The sequence below is a fragment of the Nylanderia fulva genome, unplaced genomic scaffold, assembly GCF_048542155.1.
Source record: "Nylanderia fulva isolate GAGA-0341 unplaced genomic scaffold, ASM4854215v1 Scaffold39, whole genome shotgun sequence".
Classification (NCBI taxonomy): Eukaryota; Metazoa; Arthropoda; class Insecta; order Hymenoptera; family Formicidae; genus Nylanderia; species Nylanderia fulva.
Window position 1 is genome coordinate 1,245,897 of NW_028190466.1, and position 27,594 is coordinate 1,273,490.

The following is a 27,594-nucleotide window of genomic DNA, read 5'->3' on the forward strand; positions in this document are numbered from 1 at the left end:
CAATTAAGACTCCCAGCAGTGATGCTGCGAATTAAAAAAGCTCTCAATACTAATTTTGTATCTCCAGTTTCAGATGGAGAACCAAGGTTACGAGGAGGAACATTCGCGCGCCGCAGAAGAACAATCCACCCTCGAGTTTCGCTATCGCGATCGGGAGCCCCATGACAGGATCGATCGAGGCGACGATCCTCTCGTCGCCAGGAGCACGCCGCATCCGGAGGGTCACGTGTACGAGGACATCTCCGGCGAGAAGGTCGCCCCCGAGCTCTCCGAGCGGATATCCTTGCCGAACGGGACCCAGGATCCCCAGAAATCGGCCGATTTCGCCAAACAGGCCTGGATCAATCGCGCAGGATCATCACCGCCGATAGCGATTCCCGACGAGTCCTTGGTCCTGCAGACCTTGTCCTCCCCGGCTGAGATCAGCACAAATCACGACAGCGGGACCTCGTCCTCCAGGACGAAGGACGATGACCTTGAAAAGGTCACAAAAAATCTTGCCGATCCTCCAGGTCCCCAGGATCTTCCCGAGAAGGATGTCCTGGAAAAGGGAATGTCCTTGTCGGACTCGAATAAGGACGATTCGTCCTCGCATCCTGATCGGCGCACGAATCGCAGACGCAGGAAGAAGGACTGCAAGCACTGCAGGAGCAAATTGGTGGGCGTCGAGAAGCTGGACGAGCTGGCCGGCAGCAAGGATGAGATCCTGAAGGATCCGGATCTTACGTCGAACCTTCTGTTCCGGGATTCGCTCTTGAGGCCGCAGAACATCAAGATCTACCCGATCGTGAAAAGGACGAGTCTCGGCGATATCGGGGCACCGACTGTGTTCTTCGAGAACGAATTGAACCTCACGACGGAGAACGCGGCCAAGTTCCTGGGGAACGACAGGATGCTGGGCCAGGAGAAAATGTTGCGACCGACCGACATGAGGATTAATTCCATCTACTCGCAGGATCGCTGGTACGGCAAGGACTCGCCGATATTCTACACCGACGTCAAGGATCAGAATCCTTTCCAGGTAAATTGTCGAAAATGTCTTCTATAATTCATTTTATCCAAGGCTTTTTTATGGGGGTAAATTTGAGTTTTTTGCCATTATCTCGAAAACTATCAATTTTTCGAGAAAATTAGTTATTATCAAAATTGTAGCCCATAAAAGTCCCTACAAAAGAAGTCATTATACTTTTTTTCGTGGAATTAACCGTGTCGAAGATATAGAGCGAATTAAATCTGAAAGAGAAAATCTACTATAGACATATAACGAACTGCAGATATTGCAACTTTACCACACGTTTTACTCAAAAACGATTAGTTGTATGAAAAAAAGTATAATGACCTTTTTTGTGGAAAATTTTATGAGCTACAATTTTGATAATAACTTTTTTTCTCGAAAAATTAATAGTTTTTGAGATAATGGCAAAAAACTAAAATTTACCTCCTTTTATCCCCCATAAAAAAACGCTCTGGCTGAAATTAAGGATATTTTTCAGATTTCATTAGAATATCGAAATAAAGGTCTCCACAAAAATTTATTTTGTAGTTTTGCTCTTTTCAAATCTAATTTTACTGGACTATATCTCCAAAGCAATTTTAAATATTTAAAAATGTGTCGAAATTTTTCTCCGCCTCTTAAAAAAATACGAAGGATCTTTGTGTTCGGAAAAACTTAAAATATTACAAGAGAGAGAAAAAGGTGAAATATTATGCATTGACAGATGAGTTAAATTTACTGATGCAATATATTATTTTTATCCACTTTTGTATCTATTATTTCACACGAATTAAAATATCTTAGCAGAAAAAAATATTTTTTAGCTCGCGAGAAGATAAAAATGTGAAAAATTTTGTTAAATTTATTTTTGAAATTTATCGACGTAAAATGTAGGATTGAAGAAAAGCGCTTCTTTATCTATAACGTCCGATTAATATTATGCAATTAATACAGTTAGGTATTCAAACTGAAAAAAATTATTAAATTAATAAATATTTATTTCAATATAGTGCTGAATAAATCATTCATTTAAAACACATTTTTTTATATCAAATAAATATTTTTCACATAAAAAATCAATATTATTACTTTCAAATAAATGATTTATTAGGTAGCATTGAAATAAATATTTATTCGAATTCAACACATTTTTTTTTTATATTAATGGAAACATAGGTAAAAAAGTATGTATTGATGGAAGAGTTAAATTAATATACAATGCTTTTTGTGCATTTTTATTTTATACAAATTAAGATATCATAGTAAAAGAAAAATGTTCTCTAAAGATAAGAATACACAAATTTTTACAAATCTTAATAAATATATTTAAAAAATTTAAACACAATGAAAAATAATGTAGAATAAAAAAAAGCGTTTTATTATATTTAACACCGATTAAATTATTATTTAGCTCGTGAGAAAAAAAAAATATATAAGAAGCAATCTTTTGAATTTTAATAAATTTATTAAAAAAATTAAACACAAATGCCTATAACGTCAATTTTCTTTATACGAAATAAGACGCAAAATAACGACGTGAAAATACACTTACTTAGAATTATATTGTTAGACGAGGCCGGAGAATCACCCGGCTAGTTTCGATTAAACGACTCGCTGCCGGAAGACTTCTAGTTCCACCAAATTTCCGCTACGCGGCGTATTCTGACATTTGTTTCTCCCATTTAAAATTCACCGAATAGACACTATGAAAGAGTTCGGTGGTTCGTAAAGCATACTTACCTGGCACAGAGGCTACCATGATCAAGAAGGTGGTTCCTCTAGGGAGAGGCTTTTTCCATTGCACTTAGGATCTGGCTGACCCCTGCGAATACCCCTAAAGTGGGTATCTCGGGCGTATAATTTTTGGTAGTCGGAACTGCGTTCGCGCTGCCCGGAATAAGATCCTGCTAAACGTGTAATATTTTAAAACACACATTTTAGAAAAATAGTTAGTCATGAGTGATTTTGTACCATTTTTTGTATTTTAATTTTCATAGATCAGGGTTGGTAAGTTAATGATTTTTTAAACGAAGTTGGAAATAAAATAAATTTTATTAATTGAAAAAACAGTTGAAAAATGTTTCTTTGAGAAATATACAAATTTAATATATTTTCTTGAAAACTAAGGAAAAGAAAAATTGATTTATTAATATTTTAACATTACTGTGTGTAAATGTGTGAAAAAAACTTCTTAAAGTGATTTTCTTGACATAAGGTATTTTTAATAAAAGTCTCGTTCAACATATCGATTGCATCTGTTTTGATTGTACAAATTTTCGTTTAATAATTATTAGTAAATAGCAATAATTATTAATAGTTATATTAATAATTAATAGTTATATTAATAATTATTAATAGTTATATTAATAATTAATTATAGTTATATTAATAGTTATGTTAATAATTACATTAATAGTTATTAATAGTTGTATTAATAATTATATTAATAGTTATTAACAGTTACATTAATAGTTATTAACAGTTACATTAATAGTTATTAACAGTTATATTAATAGTTATTAATAGTTATATCAATAATTATTTTAATAGTTATTAACAGTTATATTAATAGTTATTAATAGTTATATTAATAATTATTAATAATTATTAATACTTGCATTAATAATTATAAATATATTAATATTATTAATAATTATTGTATGTATATATATATACATATATATATTAATGATTAATAACTATATTAATAATTATTAATGATAGTAATAAATTATTATTTAGAAATCTGAAGTTTCTAAAAAGATAAATTGGATCATTATTGCACCCTTCGAAGTTTTAAAGTTTGATTGTTTTTTTTACGAGTCTATCCATTATGCGGTAACGAATTAGCAACGTTAAGAAGACATGTGTATGCGCATGAAAGCGCGATAAGCGCGTGGCAGTGACGACTAGTTACGTCATCGGCGGACACGTGCGCGCCGCGCGTGCCAAGTGTGTACGCATGAGCGAGCGAGAAGAAAGAGGGAAAGAGAGAGATGGAGTAAGTGATTTCTCCTTCCCGTTCGGCTTTTAAAGCTTCGTGACAGAAGCGGGTCGATTGGCATCTTTGACATTCCGTGGAGTGTATCGGGGCATCGTTAAACCCTCTCTTTCTCCATCGCGTGCCATTAAATGTGATTGTTTTTAATCAACGGCGATTGAGAGAGTTGAACAGCCCTAAATGAAGGTAAAGCCCGCTTTATCGGCGAATTCCGTGGTAATTAATCTCTTTGATCTCCTTGTTTTTCGGCTGTTATTTTTCTCTTCACATTTATGTGCAATAATCATGTTTAGATATACAATAGAGTTTTGTGTTATCAGATTATTGATAATGATTTTTTTCACGTAATCGTTTTCAGTGTAAATATTAATATATTGAGCTACCTAGAAATTGCACTGATATTTCATTCTGTGCGTAATATTTGCATATTTTATTTATTTCGTATCTTGCATCTCAAATTATTTTATTATTTGTTTGTAAAAAATATTGTACTTTATTTTTTGTATTTTAGTCAGAATTGGGTAATAACTAACTAATTAATTAGTTAAAAGTTAAAAAGTTAATAACTTAGCTTAGTTAATTTAAAATGTATTAATTTTTGAACTAGTTATATTTTTCATCAAACTTTTATAAACTTTTTTCCTAAATTAAATTTTTTTTATATCTGAATACTATTATTGTTTTTTATAAGTTCTAAATGTATTATTTTTAAATTAAAGTATTATTAATTTTTATATTAATTTGTCATTAATTGTAATTACCAAAAAATATATTTCTATATAAAAATTAAAATTTCTTTATTATTTGTTATTATAACTTTTAAAAACATTAACAAACAAAATTCTAATTAATTATATATATATATATATATATATATATAAATGATGTTTTTGAAAATTAACTTTTGATTTAACTTCAATTAATTTAAACCTAACTTTAACTGAGTCAATTTTTTGTTCGTGCAACTTATTTTAACTAAATTAATTTTATAAACAACTAACTTTAATTTAGTTTAAAAAAAATTATTAACTTACCCAACCCTGATTTTAGTAAATATATATTTCTCAGAACTTTAAACGTGTTTCAACATTTAAAGAAGATCAAACCAGCTCTTTCCTTTTAACTAAAAAATAAATATGATACCAGGATTACTTGAAAGCCGCTCTCTAAGATTAGATTTGCAGGTGTGACATTATTTTAAGCGTCTTGTAGTTTGTGTTATGCTTCCTAGATAGTTTTCTCGAGAACTTCCGTCCTAATGCTCTAACGAAACCGCGAGAAATCGTGGCCGAATAGAAGAGTTGAACTATTATTATAAATAAGATTTCAAGTTAAAATTTCTACAATATATATAAAAATTATTGTAAAATTAAATTATAAAAATATTTTATCATGTATTTAGCGCATTTTCTATGTATTTTATATTTAAAAAATTAGCTACTATAGCAAATTTTAGCTATTTCTATATTACACATGAAATTTAATTATCATGCCTACATACATTTTTTCTGTGTATCATATATTTATTATTTATCTGAATATGAAGACGTTATTTTTGTATTATTGACACAAAATTATTTTGATATTATTTAATTTATTAACAAATGTGAAAGATTTTTTAGGCAAACTATTTTTCATAAAAATATTTTAAACACAATTTATATTATTAAAATATTTGTATAAAAATATTTTAATAAAAAAAATAATAAGGACCATAATTAAATAAAAGATCTCGTCACGCCGTATCTGGTCGGATTAATAAAAATCCAGGGAATAATGTGCGTTGTATATTTTGAAAAAATCCCAAGAAGGGAATTATAAATATATATATTATATTATATTACAATAAAATATAGTATATAATATATTATATAATAATATCATATATATATATATATATATATATATATATTATATAATATGTAATATATTATATTATATTATATATTATATAATATATAATATTTTATTATAAAATATATGAACAGGTGATTGTGTGTAGTGTGTGTGAAGTGGATAAACAAATAAATACAGGAATCCACATGGTGAGAGAAATATATGACGGATATGCGCGGTTTGGCGATTTCGAAAGCAACCCTCATCGGGGCTGACAGCCTCCGCGAGAGAAGAAGTAGAAGAAGAAGAGGAAGAAACAGCCGCCGTCTGGCGCGGCACCGACGTAAAGAAACAAAACGGAACGGAAGTGGAAAACGTCTATCTATAGCCTGGCGTAAACTTGGTCGTCGGCGAGCCTCGACACCGTCGAGAGAGGCAGACAGCAAAAATTACGAAAGTGTTATATGCAGAACTGCATTTCTCAAAATCAAGATCTGGTCACTTGTCAGTCAACAGTGTTGTGCTTAGATGATTTTAAAATTAGCTTTATAAATATGAGAAAAATATATACATTTATTTTAGATGAGATTTTGTTTTAAATATATATCTAGATAAAAGATTAAATTTTGTATGTATATACAAAGTGCATCTAAATAAGTGCAACAAATTTTAGGAAATGATTCTTTGTCGAAAATTAAGAGGGATTTTTTATATCCCTCCCTGAAGAATTACACTTTTCTAAAGAAGGAGGTAAAATTTAGTAAAAAAGTTTTTATTTTTTTTCTGAAATGTCAGACAAATTTAAAAAAAAATAAAACTTGGTTGATATTTTCCACTATAAAAAGAATATTTATTAATATTAAGAAAAATTCTTCAGAGAAGGATAAAATATATTAAATAAAAAATATATTAAATTTAAAATTTAATTTTTTAAATAAATAATATATAATATATAAAATTTAATTTATATAGACTAACTAATTTTCTTTCATTCCATTGTTTCTACTTTTCGAATCAATTTCCCCTGTGCTTCCAAATAAGGAGCACTTTTATTCCTTATTTCCCTCTTATTTTTTATTTTTCCTTTATTTCCTTCCTGCCCTTTTTTCACGAGATCATTTCTAAGATTTACGCTCCGCTCGTAAATTCGCGTTCGCGTTTTAGCGCCGGCCGTTTATTTCACATTTACGCTTTCGTTCTTTTCAGAGGGCCTATTCCCTGCCGGCGCGGACGCACACCCCGACCTCGCAGAATCGCGTTAATCTACGTCGAAGTGTCAGAAACGAGCCGCCACCGCATCCGGCGCGTCTCGACAAGCATCATCGCCGTGGCTGGACGCTACACCTGGCTCGTCCCCTGAGGGCATCCATATGCACCAATCCGCTCGTGCCCCTGCTGATTATCCTGCTGATCCTGCTAGGAGTCGCTGGAGTAGCGTTGTACATCGTCTTCGGTGAGTAAACCCTTATTTATTTACGTCAGACGCAACAAAATTCTTTCTCAATTTTTTCATTATCATTTTTAATTTTTTTATTATTATTTTTAATTATTACTTTTAATTATTATTTTTAATTATTTTAATTATTATTTAAATATTTTAAGTATTTTTTTATTTAATTATTTTATTATATAATTAATGTATTAATTTATTTGAACCACAAAATAATTAAAGAGGAATTTAAAAATTTTGTATTTGTACAGCAGAGCCTTTTTAATTTATTATTTTTATTTTTTTCTCTGTGTTATATTTTGCAAATTTTTTAAATAGTATTTTGTACGATCGAATATAAAAAAAATGTATTTATTATTTCTTTTATTTTCTGAGCTATCAATTATATTCTTGTGATTGAATTAAGATCTTATGATTAGACGATTATATAATATATTTTTATATGATATTTTTATGATGCGACATTCTCTTCTTATTAAATTTATTTATTAAATAGGGATTATTTTTAAACAAAGAATTATTTAAAATAAAAATATGAGAAGACTTACAAATATATCTTCTCGCAACAAGAGCTTCTTCTTTTTTATCATTTTCTTCTTTATTAATTTATTCAAAAATAGTAAAAGGAAAAATAAATATTATTTAATAACGAATAAAGTATAAAATAGTGAAGTTACTCTTGATCAAATTTACAACTTTTATATCAATTTTTCATCTTGTCTCTATCAGGGATTGCGTGCTAGAATATACTCTATATATGTACAAAGTGGGCAATTTAATGTTTTAAACCCTAAACATCTTTATCTCTACACTTTTTGTAACAAAACATTTTCGCAAAAGTTGTTTGACTTTAAAATAGAGAGACACAAAAGATATTAATTTATTTATAAATGATGCGATTTTTACAAGGAATTTATTAATAATTTTTTTTACATTCTCAATTTTGTTTGCAGAGCACTAATATTCCAAAATTTTTGTAATTGTAAGGAAAAATCAAGAAAACTTTTAATTAATATATATATATATATATATATATATATATATGTTTGAATTTCTCTCGGTGACATTTTTTGCTTAAAAAATTTTGCTACAAATTTTGTCAGCGAAATTGATCTGTCATAATCAGCTGATGCTGACAAAATCAAAATTCAAGCAAAAATCAATTCAAACAAACATCTTTAAATGCATATTTTGGAAAAATAGTTTTCTGTTTTTTTTTCCACGTGATATTAAAATGGTAAAAAAAGGAATTATCTGAAGAGAAAAGAGGCATAATTGTCGGACATATAAGGCTGGAAAGAGTAATAGACAAATTTTAGTCATTCATAGTCATTTATTATAATCATTAATTTATAGTCATTATAAAGTCGTCATTTATAGTTATTAATTTATATTCGTTATATAGTCTTTATTTATAGTCATTAATTTATAGTCATATACATATAATTGTTTATTTATAGTAATTTAAACACAATTTACCTAGGTAAATTGTGTTTAAATGACTAAATAATGGCTATATAATGACTATAAGTTAATGACTGTAAATAACAACTATATAATGACTATAAATTAATGACTATAAATGACTATAAATGAATATTGATGACTATATAATGACTATAAATGACTATAAATTAATGACTATAATAAATGACTATAAATGACTATAAAATATATATATACGTCAATTTTACTTTTATGATCCACTCTGTACGGATGTAGTCGCAAATAAACGGTGCTTTATTTACTATGCATCGTCGCCTTATCATTTCGGACAATTAAAAATATCCGCATCCCAGGCCGAGGTTTAATTCGACGAAGTGTATATAGCAATTGCTTGTCCAACTGAATGAGATGAATTTAACCGCGGGGTCAATACAACGTTTCCTTGGCCGATCGAGTTGAGGCGATGAAAGGCGACAAAAGCCAATGACCGTGCAAATGCTGAGGAATCCTGCGGATTCGCGAGAAATTCATTCGTCTTTCAGTCCTTCTCTTCAGCCTTCGAATACACGAAATTAGGAACGTTAAAGCGAAAGAAACCAAAAATTTACAAAAATCTATTCGCGTCAAATTTGAGGTAAAACATCAGGATCTTGTTTACCTGCCCCTTTCCACATAATAATTGATTGTTTCTGATTTCTGAGACTTTTTTTATTCTTCAAAATTTAAAAAGAGAAAAAATTAAAAAATATATTCATGTAGAGTTTGAAATAATAAAACTTAACTTTTTTTATTTACTTTTTTTGCATAATTATATGATTGATTTTTTTCTGGTTTTCAATATAATAGACAAAGTTAACAAATAAGAAAACGAAAAAAAATATATTGGAGAACATGAGATTGCTTCTGTACTGCTTAAATTATTTTTTGTGGTGAGAAAGTTTGTGCTAATTTTGCTGGATAAAATAATATTACATAAATATGTAAAAAATATTTACATAAATACTTAAAAAATCGTGGGGAAAATTTTCTTAACTAATTAAAAATAGTTTTCAAATTCTCTTCTCATTGTATATACTTTAACAATTTCTCATTTATTCTGAACAGTCGAGATGATTAAAGACAGACGAATCTTATAGTTCAGTAAAATTAGATTTTTGACTTCATAAAAATTAGGAGCAAGCTGAATTTTTGTGGAGGTCTTTATTTTAATCTTCTAATGAAATCCTGAAAAGTACCATTAATTTCAGCCAGGTCGTTTTTTATGGGGAGTATAAAAGAGAGATATTTTAGTTGTTTGCCATTATCTCGAAAACTATCAATTTTTCGAGAAAAATAGTTATTATCAAAATTGTAGCTCATAAAATTCTCTACAAAAAAGGTTTTTATACTTTTTTTGTACAACTAATCGATTTTGAGTAAAACGTGCGGTAAAGTTGGAATATTTTTAATATAATTGTTCTACACTTCTTACAAATAGTAATATGGACATTTTCTTTCAGACTTAATTCGCTCTATATCTTCAAAACGGTTAATTCCACGAAAAAAAGTATAACCTTTTTTGTAGAGAATTTTATGAGCTATAACTTTGATAATAACTATTTTTCTCGAAAAATTTATAGTTTTCGAGATAATGGCAAAAAACTAAAATTTACCCGCTTTTACCCCCTATAAAAAAATTAAGGGTACTTTTCAGGAATTCATTAGAACGTCGAAATAAAGGTCTCCACAAAAGTTCAGCTTGCTCCTAATTTTTATGAAGTTTTGCTCTCTTCAAGTCTAATTTTACTGGACTATCTGTCAAGTCTCATAAAAGCGTGATATATATATTTAAATTCCAACTTCCGTTTTTACAGGAAAATAACAAGTTCTTTTTTCGATCGCGATGACTGATATCCAGCACCTGTTCTCTGACACGTCTCCTCCTCTTTTGCAGAGCCGGAAAAACTTCAGATCATTCAGCAGTACCTGAAATCGTCGGGCAAGTTGACGGAGCAGAACGCAACATCCGGCGAACCGAATGACGAGCCCGATCTGATCGAATCGACGTCCAGGATGATGACGACGAGCATCGACGCGTTCAGCATGGCCGCCTTTTTGAACAGCGACGCGTCATTTCCGGAGAACGTTTCGTCATCGACGACGTCGTCCACTTCCGTTTCCGCCACTACGAATGCGAGCGCTAATGCAACGAGATATTGCGACGATTGCCTCGAGAACGAGGTGTGCGTCGCCCTCGTCAACGAGGAGGTGCCGATGTGCAAAAGCCCCCGGGATCGCGAGGATCTCACCGGATGTGCCGGTTTCTGCGTCATTAATAAGCAGAAGTGCCATCGCCTCGACGTAGACGCTTTTAGGTTCGTCGAGATGCTTACCCTTATCGGATTAATCTGTCATTAAACGTCAAAATGACATCGTTTTGACGTTTCTTGACATCATTTTGACGTTTAATGACGTTTTGACGTCATTTTGACATTTTAATGACGTTTCTTGACGTCATTTTGACGTTTAATGACGTCAGTTTGTTTTCTGGGTATCTTCGACAGAGTCCGGGATTTTGTTTCTAAAACTATCCCTCATACGTAGAAGGATATTTTACCATTTTGACGTTTAATGACGTCAGTTTGCTACTGAAAAAAATTATCTTTTTTTAAGATTTAAAAAAAAAGATTTTTTAAAATTTATTTATGTAATTAAATAAAAGTTTTAATCATGAAACTTTTGTGTAAAACATTTTTTGATATATCTCAAATACTTCTAAAAAAATATATCGAGACAACCCAAGTAGCAAACTGACGTCATTTTGACATTTAATACGTTTAACGATATATTTGAGATATATAAAAAAATGTTTTACACAAAAATTTCATGATAAGAACTTTTATTTAATTATATAAATATTTTGAAAGAATAATGTTAAAAAATGTCTTTCTAAATCTTTAATATAATAATTTTTTTCAAAACTTTATTATCGTGATTAAATTTTAGAAGTATTTTTACCATGAAACTTTTGTGTAAAATATTTTTTCATATCTCGAATGCTTACATCTCGAAAAGCCGCTTTATATATAAAAGGTTTTATCCTTTAAAATCGTTTTTTAGCTGCAAAAATTTCTAAATTCATCTGTTTATTCTTCCTACATGTATGTAAAGTTTTAAGAATTTTCGAGTTTACGAGAGTTTTCATGTTAATGGATTTCTAAAAGCGGATTTTTTAGTTTTAACTCTGTGAACTAGAGAAAATGAAGTATTAGAATTATGAAAAAAAATATCTTGAAAAATATATTGCATAATTACCTACATATTATAATTGTCGATTATTTTCATACATATATATGCATTTAAAAAATTTTATAATCGATTCGTTATTTTCATTATGTCATCTGTTTTTATGTTAAAGATGTGTGGAGATCGAACACTATTGTCTGGAAGACGAATGGACTTGTTCCAACACATTGTGCATTCCCTTAAAGAAGCGTTGCGACGGCCACATGAATTGTTACGATCATTCGGATGAATACAATTGCGGTAAGCATAAATAAAGGATCTGAATCACATTTATCTCTTCTCGAGATTTCAAATAAACTTGACTAAATTTTACAATATTGTATTATAAACTAGTTTTAATTTTTTTTAATTACTTATTTTAAAAATTTTTTTAAATTTATTTTACTTTTTTTGCAAAAAAAAACGAAAAATCTTGAAACAAACCAGGTAGCAAGTGACGTCATTTTGACGTCACTTGCTATCTGGAAAATATCAGATCCCAAGTAGAACAGAAAATCAAAATAATGTCAATTTGACGTCATCTTGACCAAATTTGATCAATGACGTCAAAATGATATTATTTTGATTTTCTGTTCTCCTTGGGATTTTTCTTCAATGGAAACAATCAAAGTTTGGCATCCTCTTGATAATAATCTAATTATCATCAATATGTGTGATCAATATAAATAATTATATGAGTAATTATATACCAGGTAATATATATAGTAAATGTTTCTCCCTTATACATATATACACACATATATAAAATAATTATAATCAGGTGAGACTTATTTGCTCACCTCGATCTGAAAATATCGTGAAGCGTCATCATAAGCTGTTATCCGCGTGCGATTTTGTCTCTCGTTAAAACATGCCGCATTGCCCCAGTTCAGTGTGACCTATAACTTTCTGTTATCGGCTTTTCTACTTTGCCATTATTTGCGAGGCTTCGGTTTACTAGTTTTTTTCATCTCGCTTTGCGGTCGCATATATGAAAGCATAACGATCCGATTCCGATCAGAATGAGGAAACTTGAAAAATGGTGCGAGTTGTGAAATTTAATGATCAAATTTAAAAAAAATTGCACAAAGAAAAAATATAAATTAAATATAATGAATTATAACAGAATTATTTCTTCCCGAAAATTATCTTAACGTGGCTTCGATTCGTTTACAGATGTGTAAAATAAGCATGCAAAAATTTATACTTTCATAAAAGCAAATTGTTTCTTTGCACAGCAGACTATACCAGAATAAAAACAAGTTCAACAAAAAAGATAAAATCGATCGTCTATTATCGAGTTTCTGTTATTAATTTCTATTGTCATTGAAATTTTTATTCCCCACGAGAGATTTCGCGTGAGATAAATTCCGCATTTTTTTTTTTTTTGTAATAAATTACAAATTATTGCGATTATATATAATTATCCTTTTAATATATTTATTTATTATATATATTTATTATATAAATATATATATTTATTTGCTTTTTTTATATATCTATTTTTTATAATATATGATTAACAAATATATATAATTTTTTAGTAATAAATTAAAATTATTTTGTAATAAATTTTATAAATTTTTTGTATAATAAATTATTTTGCAGTAAATAAATATTAATAAATAGCATTTATGAAAAGACTATATGTAAGTGCAGATATCTCCGAACAATTCACGCGTAATTGCTCATTTGAATTAATTAATGAAAAAACGTATTTAATGCAGACGTTCTTTTTCAGACTGCAATCTGGAGACGCATTTTCAATGCGGTAACGAGACCTCCTGCCTTCCGTTGGAGAGGAGATGCGACGGAAAGATAGATTGCTGGGACGCAACCGACGAGATTAATTGCACGTTAGGTGAGCGTTTTTTTTTTATTCTTTTTTTCTTTCTGCGCGATAACGACATGGTGTTGAAATGTTTGACGAAACGCAAAAAATGCTACGTTTTGTACAAATAGGGGTATCGAGATTTTTCGTGGAATGTATCCTCCAAGTAGCAAACTGACGTCATTAAACGTCATTTTGACGTCTAATGGCGCCATCGACGTCAAAATGACGTACTTTTGCTACCTGGGCTTATATATGTGCTTCCCTTCTTCCTTCTGTCAATGCATAATTTTTCACCTTTTTTTATCAATTTTCAAATACGGATATCCGGTTTTTTGACAGAAGGATAAATTGTAATTAAAAAAAAATCTGCCGAATTATTTTACACAGTGGCCTACATCTGTCGAACATTTCTTTGGTCGTGTTAATTAATTTTTTTAGAGATTCTGTTGTGTGTGCGATAAAAAGTAATAGCAAAAAAATGACCATTAATCTTTTTCTCTTGACAATTTTTTTCTGTGAGCATTTTTCACGGTAAAATATATATTAAATATACCTATGTATGTTAATATTATATTAATTAATTTATAAATATATATTAAATATATATATAAATATATATTAAAAATAATATAAATATATATAATAATTTATATTATAATTTAAATATATATAAATATATATATTTAATATATAGGTATTATATATATTAAAATACATATATTTTCCACGATATTTGATGTAAACTTTTTTACAAGATACATACGAGAAAAAAGATATATGTGGAACACTGTGCAAAATTCGAAGCAGAATTGGGAATAAATTATTATATATTTGTAGTTTTGCTTTTTTGTATTGCTTGACCTACATAAAACTTCCTTTCTTATATCTTTTCATTTCTTTCCGTAGGTCGTAATCTCGATTGGTGTGAGTACATTTGTGTTTGTATATTTGAGAAAATAACATGAAAAAAGTAGATATTGTTTCTTGCACGAAAGTGCAAATCTGCATGCCTGCACATCCTGTCGCATTGCCGATCATTTATTACAAGAATATTGCATGATTCGTTCGCTTATATATAAGACATGTATGAATTAATTTGGCATTCGAATATATCCCGGATGCAAAATAATTCATGGATAAAAAGTGACTGATGAGATCTGTGTTATATTCTGTAAATAAATACTCCAATATATGTACAAATTTAACAATCGATTTTTGATCAAAGCAATTGAGAGATTCTATGAAAAAATAAGAGTTTGAAAATATAATTTAAATATATAAATAAAAAATTAATATAAATATATTTAAATAATATCATTTATTTAAATATAATTATTAAAATATATTTTTGAAATATGTAATATATATATTAAAATATATTTTTAAAATATATATATATATATATATATATATATATATATAATGTAATGTATATATATAATTATATATGTATAATAATCATATAATATATATATGTATTAAATATATATCATATATTATATACACATATAAATATATACATATATAAAAGAAAATCATACGAACGAAAACTTGATGTCTCAAGTTACCAAATATATTAAGAGGCGCATTATTTATTATTAAAAAAATCGGCTTAAAATTTATCAATGATTTTCATTTTAGCTTGCCCCTTGGACAACCAATTTACTTGCAATAATGGAGATTGCATATTAAAAACTCGCTTTTGCGACGGACTATCGGACTGTAAGGATGGATCGGACGAACCTCACGGGTGCCAAGGTCGATGCAATAAACACGAATTTACATGCCAGTAAGCCATTAACATCTCTCTGTAATAAGAAATAATTGAGAAAAAAAGGATGCACACGATGCGGATGCATTTTCGCTAAATTGAATCTTATTCCGAATCGTGTCATTTAAATCTTTCGTAGTCTTTTCTATTCTTAGCACATTGAAATAAATTAAATAATATATTAATTATTTTTAGATTTTATTAATTTAATATATAATATTTTATAATAAACGTATATAATTTATTTTTGTTCCATGAAAAAAAATTGTATTATGTATTAAAAACTATATTATTATAATTATATATAATTTAATTTAATATATAATTATAATAATAGTACAATAATATATTCAATTTTTTATTTAAAAAATTTAATTATTTAAATTCTTTCACAAAGAAGAATAGAAAAGAACTTGTGAAATTTTTAATCACAATTAGGTGTATCGATAATATTGCGTTGCGTCTACATATATAATTATGTTGTACAGAAACGGCAGATGTATTACGAAGGGAATGAAATGTAACGGAAATGACGATTGCGGAGACGGCACGGATGAGAGACACTGTAAGGATCGGTTCACTTAGTATTCGCATTCGCGGAGGAACAAGACATTGCCAATCAAAGAAAATCATCAAATGCAGTATTTTATACAGAGATAAATGTAATGTGTATATAGTGTGTTATATAGGCAAAAATATAACGATATATATATATAGAAAATGTCCTATCCTCTTCTTCTTACACTTTTTCCTCTTTACTCTCTTAAAAATAGTACAAATAATTTTCAGGACCCCTTTTTATTACGTCACTATTATATATATATAATTCTACATTTCGTTCACACATATCGTAAATATTATGATTATATGAATCATTTTCATACTTTTGCTCGTAAAATAAAAAAAAGAAAGAAAGATTATGTGGAATAAGTGATTTTATCTATCTTATCAATGCATATTTTACTACTTAAGGAAAATAATCTGTACTCTTTTAATTAAAAAGTCAAGGTGATATATAAAGTATACATATAAGTTTCTATATTATAGTTATTTCTAAATCGAATTTGATTTCTTTCTTGTCATTTGCGTCTGTTTTTTTGCAAAAAAACAATTTGTTTCAATATTTCTTTTCTTAAAATATTCATACACATTTTGCTAAACACTTTACGATTAACGATTTACTTAAACTTTAATCGTTTTTTTTAATTAAAAATTAATTCTAGCAATTGTGTAATAAATATATACGCAAATAATGCATATTTCTGTGTAAGTGTTTATAAAAGAAATATTAAAATGATTTTAAGCGTCCATATATATCTTCATATTCGACCAGACACTTCCAGACATCATTTGACCATCTTACAGGAATTCATCCGGTTCTCGAGGTGCGTCGAGGTCCCGATAATGTATTACTGGTCGGAAGTCGCTACCACCGCCACTGCAATATTAAATATTTATTAGAAGAATTATAAAGGAACATTAATATATCAATATATTTAAATTTTTAAATATTTATATTAGTTTTAAATTATTATATAGATTTATTTTAATGTTACTTGGCATGTTTTTTTATTTTTATATGTATCTTCCACATATCTACATTAAATTAAAAATACAAACTTTTATGTATACTTAATTAAGTGTTTCAGTAACTCTCAACAAACTTGTAAAAATGTTATTGTATTAAGATTATCAAGATATTATATATTTTTCGTGCCACATATGAGATTTGGATTAATATATCAATTTCGCAGGACCAATCGGACATAGGATTCAAGCGGAAATAGGATAAAATAAAATAACAAATATATTAGAATAAAATACAAATAGGTTTATTTGTTACTCATAAATTTACAATATCAGCGGATCTTCAAACTCATTATAGATGTCATAAAAATTCTTATACTATCATATTTTAAATCATATACTATGATTAAAAAAAAAATATATCAAATTTAAATCATGATCTGAAAAATTTGAATTGTGAAGAGCTTGAGTAAAAGATTGTGCTGATTTTGTAACGCAATGGATATTACTCTTTTATCAATAAGAGCGTCACATCATATACATATATGTATATGTTGGTACAGAGACAATTTGTATAAAACTTTCTCATGATTGTTTTGTTCTGTGGCAAATTTTGACATTCGCGTAGATCGCGATAAAGCTTAAAACGTGTCCATGTCTAACTGGTCCAAGTCATTATAATTAATAACAGGTCTTGACGCAGATTCTGGAGCGACCCTGTAAAACATTGCAGGACTACGTTCACTCTATTAACCCGAACCGGACCCCGGGAATATACTTGTGATGAAACAAACACCTCTCAAGGCTCCTCGCCGATCATATTGGAATTGTGACGTCAGAGACAAGAAAAGACGCTAAAAATTCTTAGATGCCATTTCGAATAAAAAGATATCTCGATCTGGAATAATGTTCCATCGAAATATCTTTTCATTTAAAAATGACATCTAAGAATTTTCAGCGTGCGCTCTCTCGCCTCTGACGTCACAATCTGACACGACCGCGGCGAGGATCCTTAAGAAGAAATATCCTTATAGAGAAAGCTGACATGCGAACTAACTCTGTGTCAATTTGTATCTATCTATAGAACTGATATTTATTTATCAAATTTTTCCCTGACGCTGCTCGTCGAGAAACGTGAAGAGAGAATGAAATCTTACCGTCCTCGGTTGAATCCGCCGCGATTGGAACGCGAACTCCCGAATCCACCGCCAAATCCGCCACCGTAACCGGAACCATAATTGCCCCTGCCACCACCATATCCGCCACCGTAGCTTCCGAATCTGGAAACACGGATGTTCGCATTAAATATCCACTTCCTTTCAGATTTAAAAATTATAATTCTCAGAAAATGTATACATTTAATGCATTTATGTAGAATAACATTTTTATATAATTGTACAGACGTGTCTGCCCATTAATTATAAATAAATAAATAATTAAATAAATAATTTATTAATTTTTATCGATGATTTTTGTACACTTACGAGCTGCAACCGTATGGCGAGAAATTTTCGCGCGGTCCATCTCTCAGCGGAGCCTTGTTTCCAGGATGTTCGGGCAGCTGAGGCCTCTTCGGGTCCCTCAAATAATTGTTGAAGTATTCAGCCTCCGCTTTCACTTCAGCGACTTTCTCGGAATGTTTGTTGAAGATATGCTTGCGGATAAAATCAGGTCCTTTGAATTTCTTTCCACTGAGGGGACACAACCATTTGTCCTTCGACAGTTCCTGGGTGTTGGCTTGGACGAACTTTTCAACTTCACTGTTCGGGTGTTAAAGAAATATATTTCGCATGACGAATTAATCGCTAATAATTTTAGATTGTTCGCACGCATTTGTTCGCGTTAAAGGATACGCCTCGGCATTCTTCGCGCCCAGCTTGTCGAAATCTTCCGTGGACAAAGTGGCGACCGGCTGCAGGAAAACCGACATCTTGCTCTCGAAATTACGACAATACTCGGTTAATTCACCGCTAGAAACCTTGGCGGTAGGCGGCGAACCTCTCACGTGCATTATCCCGCATCTGTTCGGCATTTCGTCCTCGTTTGGATATTCGCAGTGATTGTAATAATCGACGGAATGCACGATTCGTAAGTACAGCACTAATCTGTCCAACACCTGCGTTAAGAACAGAGAGACATGTATAAAGTGTAATTCAAACAAGTTACTTTCCGTAATCGGTCATTTTAGGAAATTGCTGAAGCTAATCAGCTGTTATTTTTTTATGCATGCAGTTATTGAGGAAACAAAAATTGTGTTGGAAAGAGAAAAGTCTGCAGCTTTTAATGGATTTAAATACCAGTTTGTATACCACTTTGTTTTGTTGAAAAAAGTGCTAATAATCACATATGCAAGCTAATGATAAATATTTTCAAAGTGCGCACCATTTGAATTTGTACAAAATTTTGTTCTTTTACGAAAACTCGTAAGAACTTTTTCTAACATGTTATTTTTAAATGTTATTGACGATCCTTTTAATAACTGCTATTAAATCCAGCACTGTTGAAAATATTTATCATTAATTTATGTGATTTTATATGATTATTAGCACCTTTTTCATTATTTTTTATCAATCAAATAAACTAGTATACAAACATTTTATTTATATGCATTAAAAACTGCAGACTTTCCTCTTTCCACCACAATTTTTGTTTTCTCAATAACTGCATGCATAAAAAATAACAGCTAATTAGCTTCAGCAATTTCCTATGGGACACCCTGTACTAATTAATTTTCTCGTTACCTTGATTAGAACCGGATCTCTTTCAATGGAACTATCTCCATCACCACCCAGCTGACCTTCCTCTTGCTCACCCGACATACCTAGCAACTCCTCTTCTTCAGCTGAAGCTTCTTCTATCAAGTAGTCCGTTATATTTTTCAACACCGGATTTTTAGATGACAATCCGAAAGCCTTGAATCAAAATTTGTTTAAACTAAGTTTCAAGCACTTTCGTTGAAACATAATACACAAATTTTACTTACAGCTTGCTCGACTTCATTATTACTCTGAGTAGTTTTATTTTCTTTCTCTTCCTCCTTCAATGTACCTTCGTCCTTTTTCTCTTCTTTCCATAGTCCCACCCTATTATCCAAATTGTGAACAATTTTGGCACTTAGTTTAATGTCGTGTCGTACTATCTGTTTATGGGATGTTAAACCATTCACAGATCGAATACGTCGGGACAGATCCCTGTTCACTATAGCACCAAGCTCACAATCGCGTAACTGTACAAAAAAAAAGAGATAAGAGTGTACTCTTAATTCCTACTTTTAATATAACAACGCAAATGAATAAACTTACTCTAATGTTGTTCAAACTCCAGCAGATTTCTTTGATGTTCACTTGCCTCTCGAATGAAACCCAGCCACGGCGAAACCATCGTCTCTCTGGTTGCGGATCCGCTATAGCCACGCGTAGAAATCCAGGGAATCGCTTGCACATCTATTCAATAAATAAAAAATACATATAATATATTAATAAATAAAATATATTAATATATTAATAAAATATATTCATATATTCATATATTAATAAAATAAAATTATATATTAATATATTAATAAAAGAAAATATATATATAAAATATTAGAAAATATAAATCTAAAAAAAATATATTCTTTTAAATCTATTATAAATTTGCTAGAAACTATATTGTTAATATAAAAAGAAGAGTTTGTAGTGAAAAAAGTATGAATTATTCGCAGTAAAGTATTTATGAAGTTAATCAAGCTAACGTTTCAACTGACCGCTTCAACTTCTGCTTTGGTGATCGTAGGCGCCAAATTGCGAAGAAAAATGCTGCTCGTTTTATGCAGAGCTCTAGGTTCCTTGTCCTTATCTTCACTGGCCAAATCAATCACCGCTTCCGGCTCAATTGTAGATTTTTTATTATTCGTAACTTCTACTTTCACTTTAGTTTCTCGATTCTCTTTCTTAACGTCTCCTTCATCGCCTTCCTCGTTATTGGTCTCCATTTTTTCATTAGCAGCTGAGAATTGTACATATGATTTAAGTAAAATAAATATGCGGTTACATAATGATAATTTTATACAAAGAAATATTCTATTTAGCAGTACTTACGAGTCTCTGTTTTTGGAGTATCTGGTTTATTACTGTCACTACCAGAAGAACTGCTGCTACTGCTACTACTACTGCTGCTATTGCTCTCGGTACGTTTTCGTTTCCTTGATTTCTCCGATTTTTCAGCTGTAACAATAGATTAATAATGTTGCAACCTCTTAAATATGAAATGAGCGTCAAGTGTCAAAATATACATACAAGGCTTCTCATCATCAGCAGTTTCCTCTTCCGCATCTTTACCTTCATCAGATTGCTTAATTTTATCAGAATCAGATAACGCATTTCCATCTTTCTCCGAACTTTCGGTTTCTGTTACCACATTCTGATCGTTTTTGGAACTTTTCTCACTATGCTCATCCACCTTGCTTTCATCGCTGAAAAATAAAGCAGATATAATTATAGAATATATTATCGATTGGATTTTTTTATATATATATATCTTAATATCTGATGTTATAAATACCTAGTCTCCGGTTTTTTCTCCACAGCAGCTTTACTCTTACTGTCTTCCTTTTCCTTTAACACATCTTTAGCTATTATAGGTTTAGGTGGTTTGATGTTCAAAACCTGCAAATCCTCTTCCGTTCCTCCTTCAAGTTTAATAACCACCGCATCTAAGAGATGCAGCAGTGCATCCGCTTGATCAGCGTCGACGGACACTTTTTCTATCTCTTCGGAGTTCAGCAACTCCAGAAAAACGTCCACGCGTTTCTGCGATAAGAGATAACAGAATCGCAGTCAGGTGAGTATTTCAAAATCAGAAAGTTATGATGTTCTGTATATTTTGGATTTTAACATCACCTACCTTAAGTGCTGACACTTGCTCTTCCTTTCTTTTCACCGATTCCTCGGGGTGATATTTTATTTTGAACCTGGCAATCAATAAAAAAAGGCACAATAAGTCGAATGCTCATAAAGTAAATTCATAATGTAATTACATCTATAGCTTATACGAGTCTTGAATAGGAACACACGTACGTATAAATTCAGTGATGCAGCTAGTTCTGTAATTTAAAAGATGCAACGCGAACGAAAATCAGCGCCTCTTCCTTGCTCCAAATATACGCATCATACAGGGTGTCCCGTAAGAAATTGCTGAACTAATCAGCTGTCACTTTTCAATGCGTGCAGTTATTGAGAAAACAAAAATTTTTAATGGATATAAATAAGATGTTTGTATACTAGTATATTTTATTGATAACAAGTGATGAAAAAGTGCTAATAATCACATAAACTAATGATAAATATTTTCAACAATGTCGGATTTAATAGTAGCTATTAAAAAGTTTATGCGAGAAAAAGGTTTTGTAAGAGAACAGAATTTTGTATAAATTCAAATGGTGTGCACTTTGAAAATATTTATCATTAGCTTACATATGTGATTATTAGCACTTTCATTACTTTCTTCCTATAAAATAAACTGATATACAAACATTTTATTTATATATATTTAAAACTGCAGTCTTTCCTCTTCTTAACATAATTTTTTTTTTTCAATTGCATATATTAAAAAATAACAGCTGATTAATTCCAGCAATTTCTTATGGGACACCCTGTATATACAGATATGAGATATATAAGATAGTTTTTTTCTCTTTATGTTCCACATAAGAGAGAAAGAGATATACATTTTCTCATATTGTGTACGCATATATTTGTAAGTAATAAAAAGGTTTGCAAAAATAAATCTTGTATCAATTATAAACATTCTACCTGCAGTACAACTTTTGTTTAAAAAAAAATGCATTATTCTCAATAGAATGCATAGAGGAAAGTAGAGACAAAAAAAAAAGAAAATAAGAAAACATTAGTATTGAAACTCGTTAATTGTCGCCCTTTTGAAAAATGAGAAAAATGGAAAAAAACGAAAGTTGTACGAGAGTTTCAATTAGTATACATAAATATACAACATCCTATCGCAAGTGTATCCTATCGTTTTCACGATTATTCACCGAAATCCATACATAATAAATGATATCCGAAGCATGGTCGGTAAATCATACCATGCACTTGTTCGATTACAGAATGAGGCCTCACCTGCAGCTCACATTTCTACTCGGTTTTTCTCGTCGATTCAGAGACTCGTCTTTTATAGATAAAGACGTATATAGCGTCACGTGAGCGTGACAAATAATAGTAGAACGGGTTTAGAACGCGGCCTAAGTGCGAGCGTGTTTCTTTGGGCTTTGCGCGCCCAGCTCGCAATTTATTTAGCTAAGCCTAAGCAATCAGGCACACCTCGTGTCTTCAGCGATGCGCGAGACGCGAATATTCATGTATAAATATCGTACGAGAAAATAATCGAGCGAGATGACCCAAGGTATAAGGCGATGGCGGCGAGTATGCTGTAGGGATAGACAGAGCTGGTCATATTGACATTAGCTACACAGTATACAAATTATCAGTGTCTGGAATTTCATCCAAGATTATATCTTTAAATTATCTACCACCGTCAGGCATGCGATATGTACAAAGCGTCCCGAAAGTCCAGCCAAGTATCTCGAGAACAAAGGCTTTTTCAAAGTTGTAGCTTCAGGTAGCAAGCTGACGTCATTAAACGTCAAAATAATGTCATTCGACATCAAAATGACGTCATTTTGCCGTTTAATGACGTCATTTTGACGTTTAATAATATCAGCTTGCTACTTGGGCTGTTTAATATTTTTCTCCAAAAAAAAAAAAAAAAAAAAAAATCCTTTGTTTTTGAGATATTTGATTGTCGCGAGACTTTTGGGACACCCTGTATATATATATGTACATGCGTGGACAAAATTCTGCGTTATTTGAAAAATGTAATCATATTTTTTTTTTAAATTTTTGCACAAAATTATCAATGACGTTGTCAGCTAATGACTATTTAGCTTGATAAATTCGGTAAGAATATTTTCAGCCACTGTAGAAAAAATTAATCAATTCCGTTTCATCCTCCATGAAAGAAATAATGTCGCGATCAAATTGTTCAATCCTCTATAAAAGACGATGCAACCCCGCGAGTGTGAAAAGGAAGAAATGAAAAATTAATATATACCATTCCTCGTCCTTATGGGCGACAAAGAATTCATTGAGTTGCTGTCTCCTGAATTCCAATTTGTACTCGTTGTAGCGTTTAATAGCCTCCTCGTCAGTAATAGTATCTTCCTGAGTACCGAGGAACGCTTTGAACGACATCATAGGTGGCTGAGTTTCAACATTCGAGTTACTGAAATTTCCAGCTACTTCCCGACTGAAAAAAAAAAAACATTATAGATGCAATTTGCTAGAAAATTCCAATATTTTAAGTAATTAAATAATAGTAACTTTTAAATATTTTTTTAAGTGTTAGTAATTAATAAAGAATACTGAAATTTCTAGCTATTTCTCGACTGAAAAAAACATATAGATGCAATTTGCTAAAAAAATTCCGATAATTTAAATAATTAAATAACAGTAACTGTTAAATAATTTTTAAGTGTTAGAGTATAATTAATAAACAATACTGAAATTTCTAGCTACTTCTCGACTGAAAAAAAATAGATGCAATTTGCTAAAAAAAATTCCGATAATTTAAATAATTAAATAATAGTAACTGTTAAATAATTTTTAAGTGTTAGTATAATTAATAAACAATACTAAAATTTCTAGTTACTTCTCGACTGAAGAAAAAACAATATTATAGATGCAATTTGCTAAAAAAATTCTAATAATTAAATAATAGTAACTATTAAATATTTCTTAAATAATTAAATAATAGTAACTTATAATATTAAATAATTAAATAATAGTAACTATTAAATATTTCGTTTAAATGTATTTCTTTTAAGTGTTAGTAATTAATAAACAATAAAATACAAGATATCTCGTAAACAGTATCATTACACAATTAATAAATTGAATTAATTAATTAAAATAACATTTTGTGTTTAATACATTTTTTATGATTAAGTAACATTTATATTTCCTCTCCATTTAAATGAAACAATTGCGACTTATTAAGGAAAAAAATAACTGCATATTTTTGTTTCAACGAGCTTATCTCCTAAGAATATAAACGCTACCTCAATTTGGCTAATAATTTTGGAGTCAGGCGACTCCGCTTCGGCGGAATCCTCATAAATCCCGCCCTCCTCATCATTCACTATTTATCGTGATCCAGCACAGCTCGAAAGAGGAGAGACACGCTTGAAAAATAACAAACGAACCTGCCGCTGTTGCTGTGATTTCCATAGTGATGGTTGCCATGGTGCGGAGGAGGATAGTGATCCGGACTCCAGGACGTTCCACCCGCGGCCCCGACGCCGCCGCCCCCACCTCCACTGCCGCTGCCACCACCATAATAATCGTGACCGTATCTTGGTCTGTCGTCCCATTCGAATCGCATCCTCTTCAAGGGTGGTTGCATGTCCTGAGACCTAGCTGGACTGTAACGATCGCGTCCTCCACCTCCTCCACCTCGATATTCCCTGTAGTCCGGACGTTGTCTAGGTCGACTCGACCACTCTCTGGTACAAAAGGGAGATAATGGAAATATTTTATTATATTGCATTATTATTGTATTATTTTATATTGTATTATACAGTAAATTGAGTATCGATGACAAAAGAAAAGGAGGAAACAGGAATCTTATTAATCATGGAAAATGTATTAATGGAAATATTATTCAGTAAACTGAGGGAAATAAATGTAGCGATGACAAAAGGAAAGGAGCAAACAGGAATCTTATTGATCATGCGTAAGATGGAAGATGTATTAATGGAAATATTTAGTAAACTGAGGAAAATAAATGTAGCGATGACGAAAGAAGGAAACAGGAATCTTAGTGATCATGCGTAAGATGGAAGGTGTATTAATGGAAATATTCAGTAAACTGAGGAAAATAAATGTAGCGATGACAAAAGGAAAGGAGCAAAACAGGAATCTTATTGATCATGTGTAAGATGGAAGATGTATTAATGGAAATATTTAGTAAACTGAGGAAAATAAATGTAGCGATGACAAAAGGAAAGGAGCAAAACAGGAATCTTATTAATCATGCGTAAGATGGAAGATGTATTAATGGAAATATTTAGTAAACTGAGGAAAATAAATCAGTAGCAATGACGAAAGAAGGAAACAGGAATCTTAGTGATCATACGTAAGATGAAAGGTGTATTAATGGAAATATTATTCAGTAAACTGAGGGAAATAAATGTATCGATGACAAAAGGAAAGGAGGAAACAGGAATCTTATTGATCATGCATAAGATCGAAGGTGTATTAATGGAAATATTATTCAGTAAACTAAGGGAAATAAATGTATCGATGACAAAAGGAAAGGAGGAAACAGGAATCTTATTGATCGTAAGATGCGTAAGATGGAAGGTGTATTATAGAAATTTGATGTACCTATCAACCCAATCGTCACGTCTGCGATCATCTCTGCGTTCTCGTGAATACGACTCCGTTCTTTCACCCCTGAACTTATCACGCCTCTTCCTATCGTATTCATCATCCGAGTCTGCCATGGTTTGTGGAACGTCAAACAGACAACTGAGAAAGAAATATAAAGAGATTAATAAATAAATATATAAAAAAAATAATATATTAATATATATATATATATATATAAATATATATGTAAATATATAATATCCCAGGTAACAAACTGACGTCATAAACGTCAAAATGACGTCTTTTTGACATCGATGACATCATTCTTACGTCAACTTGTTACCTGGGATATGTAAATATATATATATATATATATATATAAGTAAATAAATATATAAATAAATAAAACTCATTAATAAAAATAATTTTCACATTATCGAGTTTTATCAAAGCTTAGTAAATTAATAAATAAATACAAAATTATTAGAGACCCTGAGGTTATGCACACCTAACTAAAGCCAAGTACTGGTACTTTGCGACACAACGTGTCTCGTAAAGTTTGGCGTCTTAAATAAGGAGAGCGTGAACGATTATGAAATCGTCTGCCACGCAAGAGGAAGGCTCGAGTTCCCGTCGCTATTCGATTATTCGCTGGGGAAAATCGAACAGCATCTCCTCCAAAAGGCGCGATGTACGTTACCTTATCGTCGCGCATATAACTGATGCGTTCCTTGCAGAATATACGGAAGGGAGTGTGGAATTACCGGAGGATGTGGTCGAACGAGTTTACTCACCAAGCTGAGGTATCGCCAAGCTGAGAATATATTCGGACAAGAGGCGAGAAACAGCACAGCTAACTCTCCACGTTTCGGCACTCGCGTACGCAAATTATCTGAACGCGCATGCGCACTCGCTCGGGCGTCACCAGTGGGTAATTTATAAATTATTAATTTATAAATTAATTATAAATTAATAAATTATTAATTTATAAATTAATTATAAATTAATAAATTTTATTTTTATAAATTAATAAATTATTTATA

The 27,594-nt window shown here is 30.7% G+C and overlaps 2 protein-coding genes and 1 non-coding gene across 6 annotated transcripts in view; 2 read left to right on the forward strand and 1 right to left on the reverse strand.

The window, feature by feature from the left end:
- LOC114945430 (uncharacterized) overlaps positions 1 to 16,317 on the forward strand; it is a 47,341-nt gene extending 31,024 nt beyond the window's left edge. For 2 of the 3 annotated variants that reach the window (XM_029321655.2, XM_029321654.2), the window contains exons 2-9: positions 68 to 1,021; positions 7,038 to 7,284; positions 10,661 to 11,081; positions 12,125 to 12,252; positions 13,733 to 13,852; positions 14,732 to 14,749; positions 15,467 to 15,614; positions 16,085 to 16,317. In XM_029321655.2, the coding sequence (XP_029177488.1) occupies positions 74 to 1,021; positions 7,038 to 7,284; positions 10,661 to 11,081; positions 12,125 to 12,252; positions 13,733 to 13,852; positions 14,732 to 14,749; positions 15,467 to 15,614; positions 16,085 to 16,181 (2,127 nt within the window). In that variant the 5' untranslated portion in view covers positions 68 to 73 and the 3' untranslated portion in view covers positions 16,182 to 16,317. The remainder of the gene's footprint in view (positions 1 to 67; positions 1,022 to 7,037; positions 7,285 to 10,660; positions 11,082 to 12,124; positions 12,253 to 13,732; positions 13,853 to 14,731; positions 14,750 to 15,466; positions 15,615 to 16,084) is intronic. The other variant, XM_029321656.2, reaches the window with a different exon arrangement.
- On the forward strand, positions 2,727 to 2,891 carry LOC114945475 (U1 spliceosomal RNA). The gene has a single exon (XR_003822412.1). It is a non-coding gene; the product is annotated as a U1 spliceosomal RNA (small nuclear RNA).
- Positions 16,222 to 27,440, reverse strand: Ars2 (arsenic resistance protein 2). 2 transcript variants are annotated; one of them, XM_029321652.2, is made up of 16 exons: positions 27,346 to 27,440; positions 26,567 to 26,710; positions 25,384 to 25,683; positions 24,234 to 24,428; positions 22,011 to 22,077; positions 21,669 to 21,916; positions 21,404 to 21,579; positions 21,206 to 21,331; positions 20,872 to 21,113; positions 20,426 to 20,566; positions 20,107 to 20,349; positions 19,865 to 20,035; positions 18,977 to 19,239; positions 18,608 to 18,883; positions 18,281 to 18,403; positions 16,222 to 17,034 (listed from the first exon to the last, which is right to left on the reverse strand). In XM_029321652.2, exons 2-16 carry the CDS (start codon positions 26,683 to 26,685, stop codon positions 16,956 to 16,958), a joined length of 2,769 nt encoding a protein of 922 aa, XP_029177485.2. In that variant the 5' UTR covers positions 26,686 to 26,710; positions 27,346 to 27,440; the 3' UTR covers positions 16,222 to 16,955. The 2 variants fall into 2 exon arrangements, with proteins under 2 accessions (XP_029177485.2, XP_029177486.2); XM_029321653.2 differs by lacking the exon at positions 16,222 to 17,034 and adding an exon at positions 17,407 to 17,840.
- Between the last annotated feature and the right edge of the window lie 154 nt (positions 27,441 to 27,594).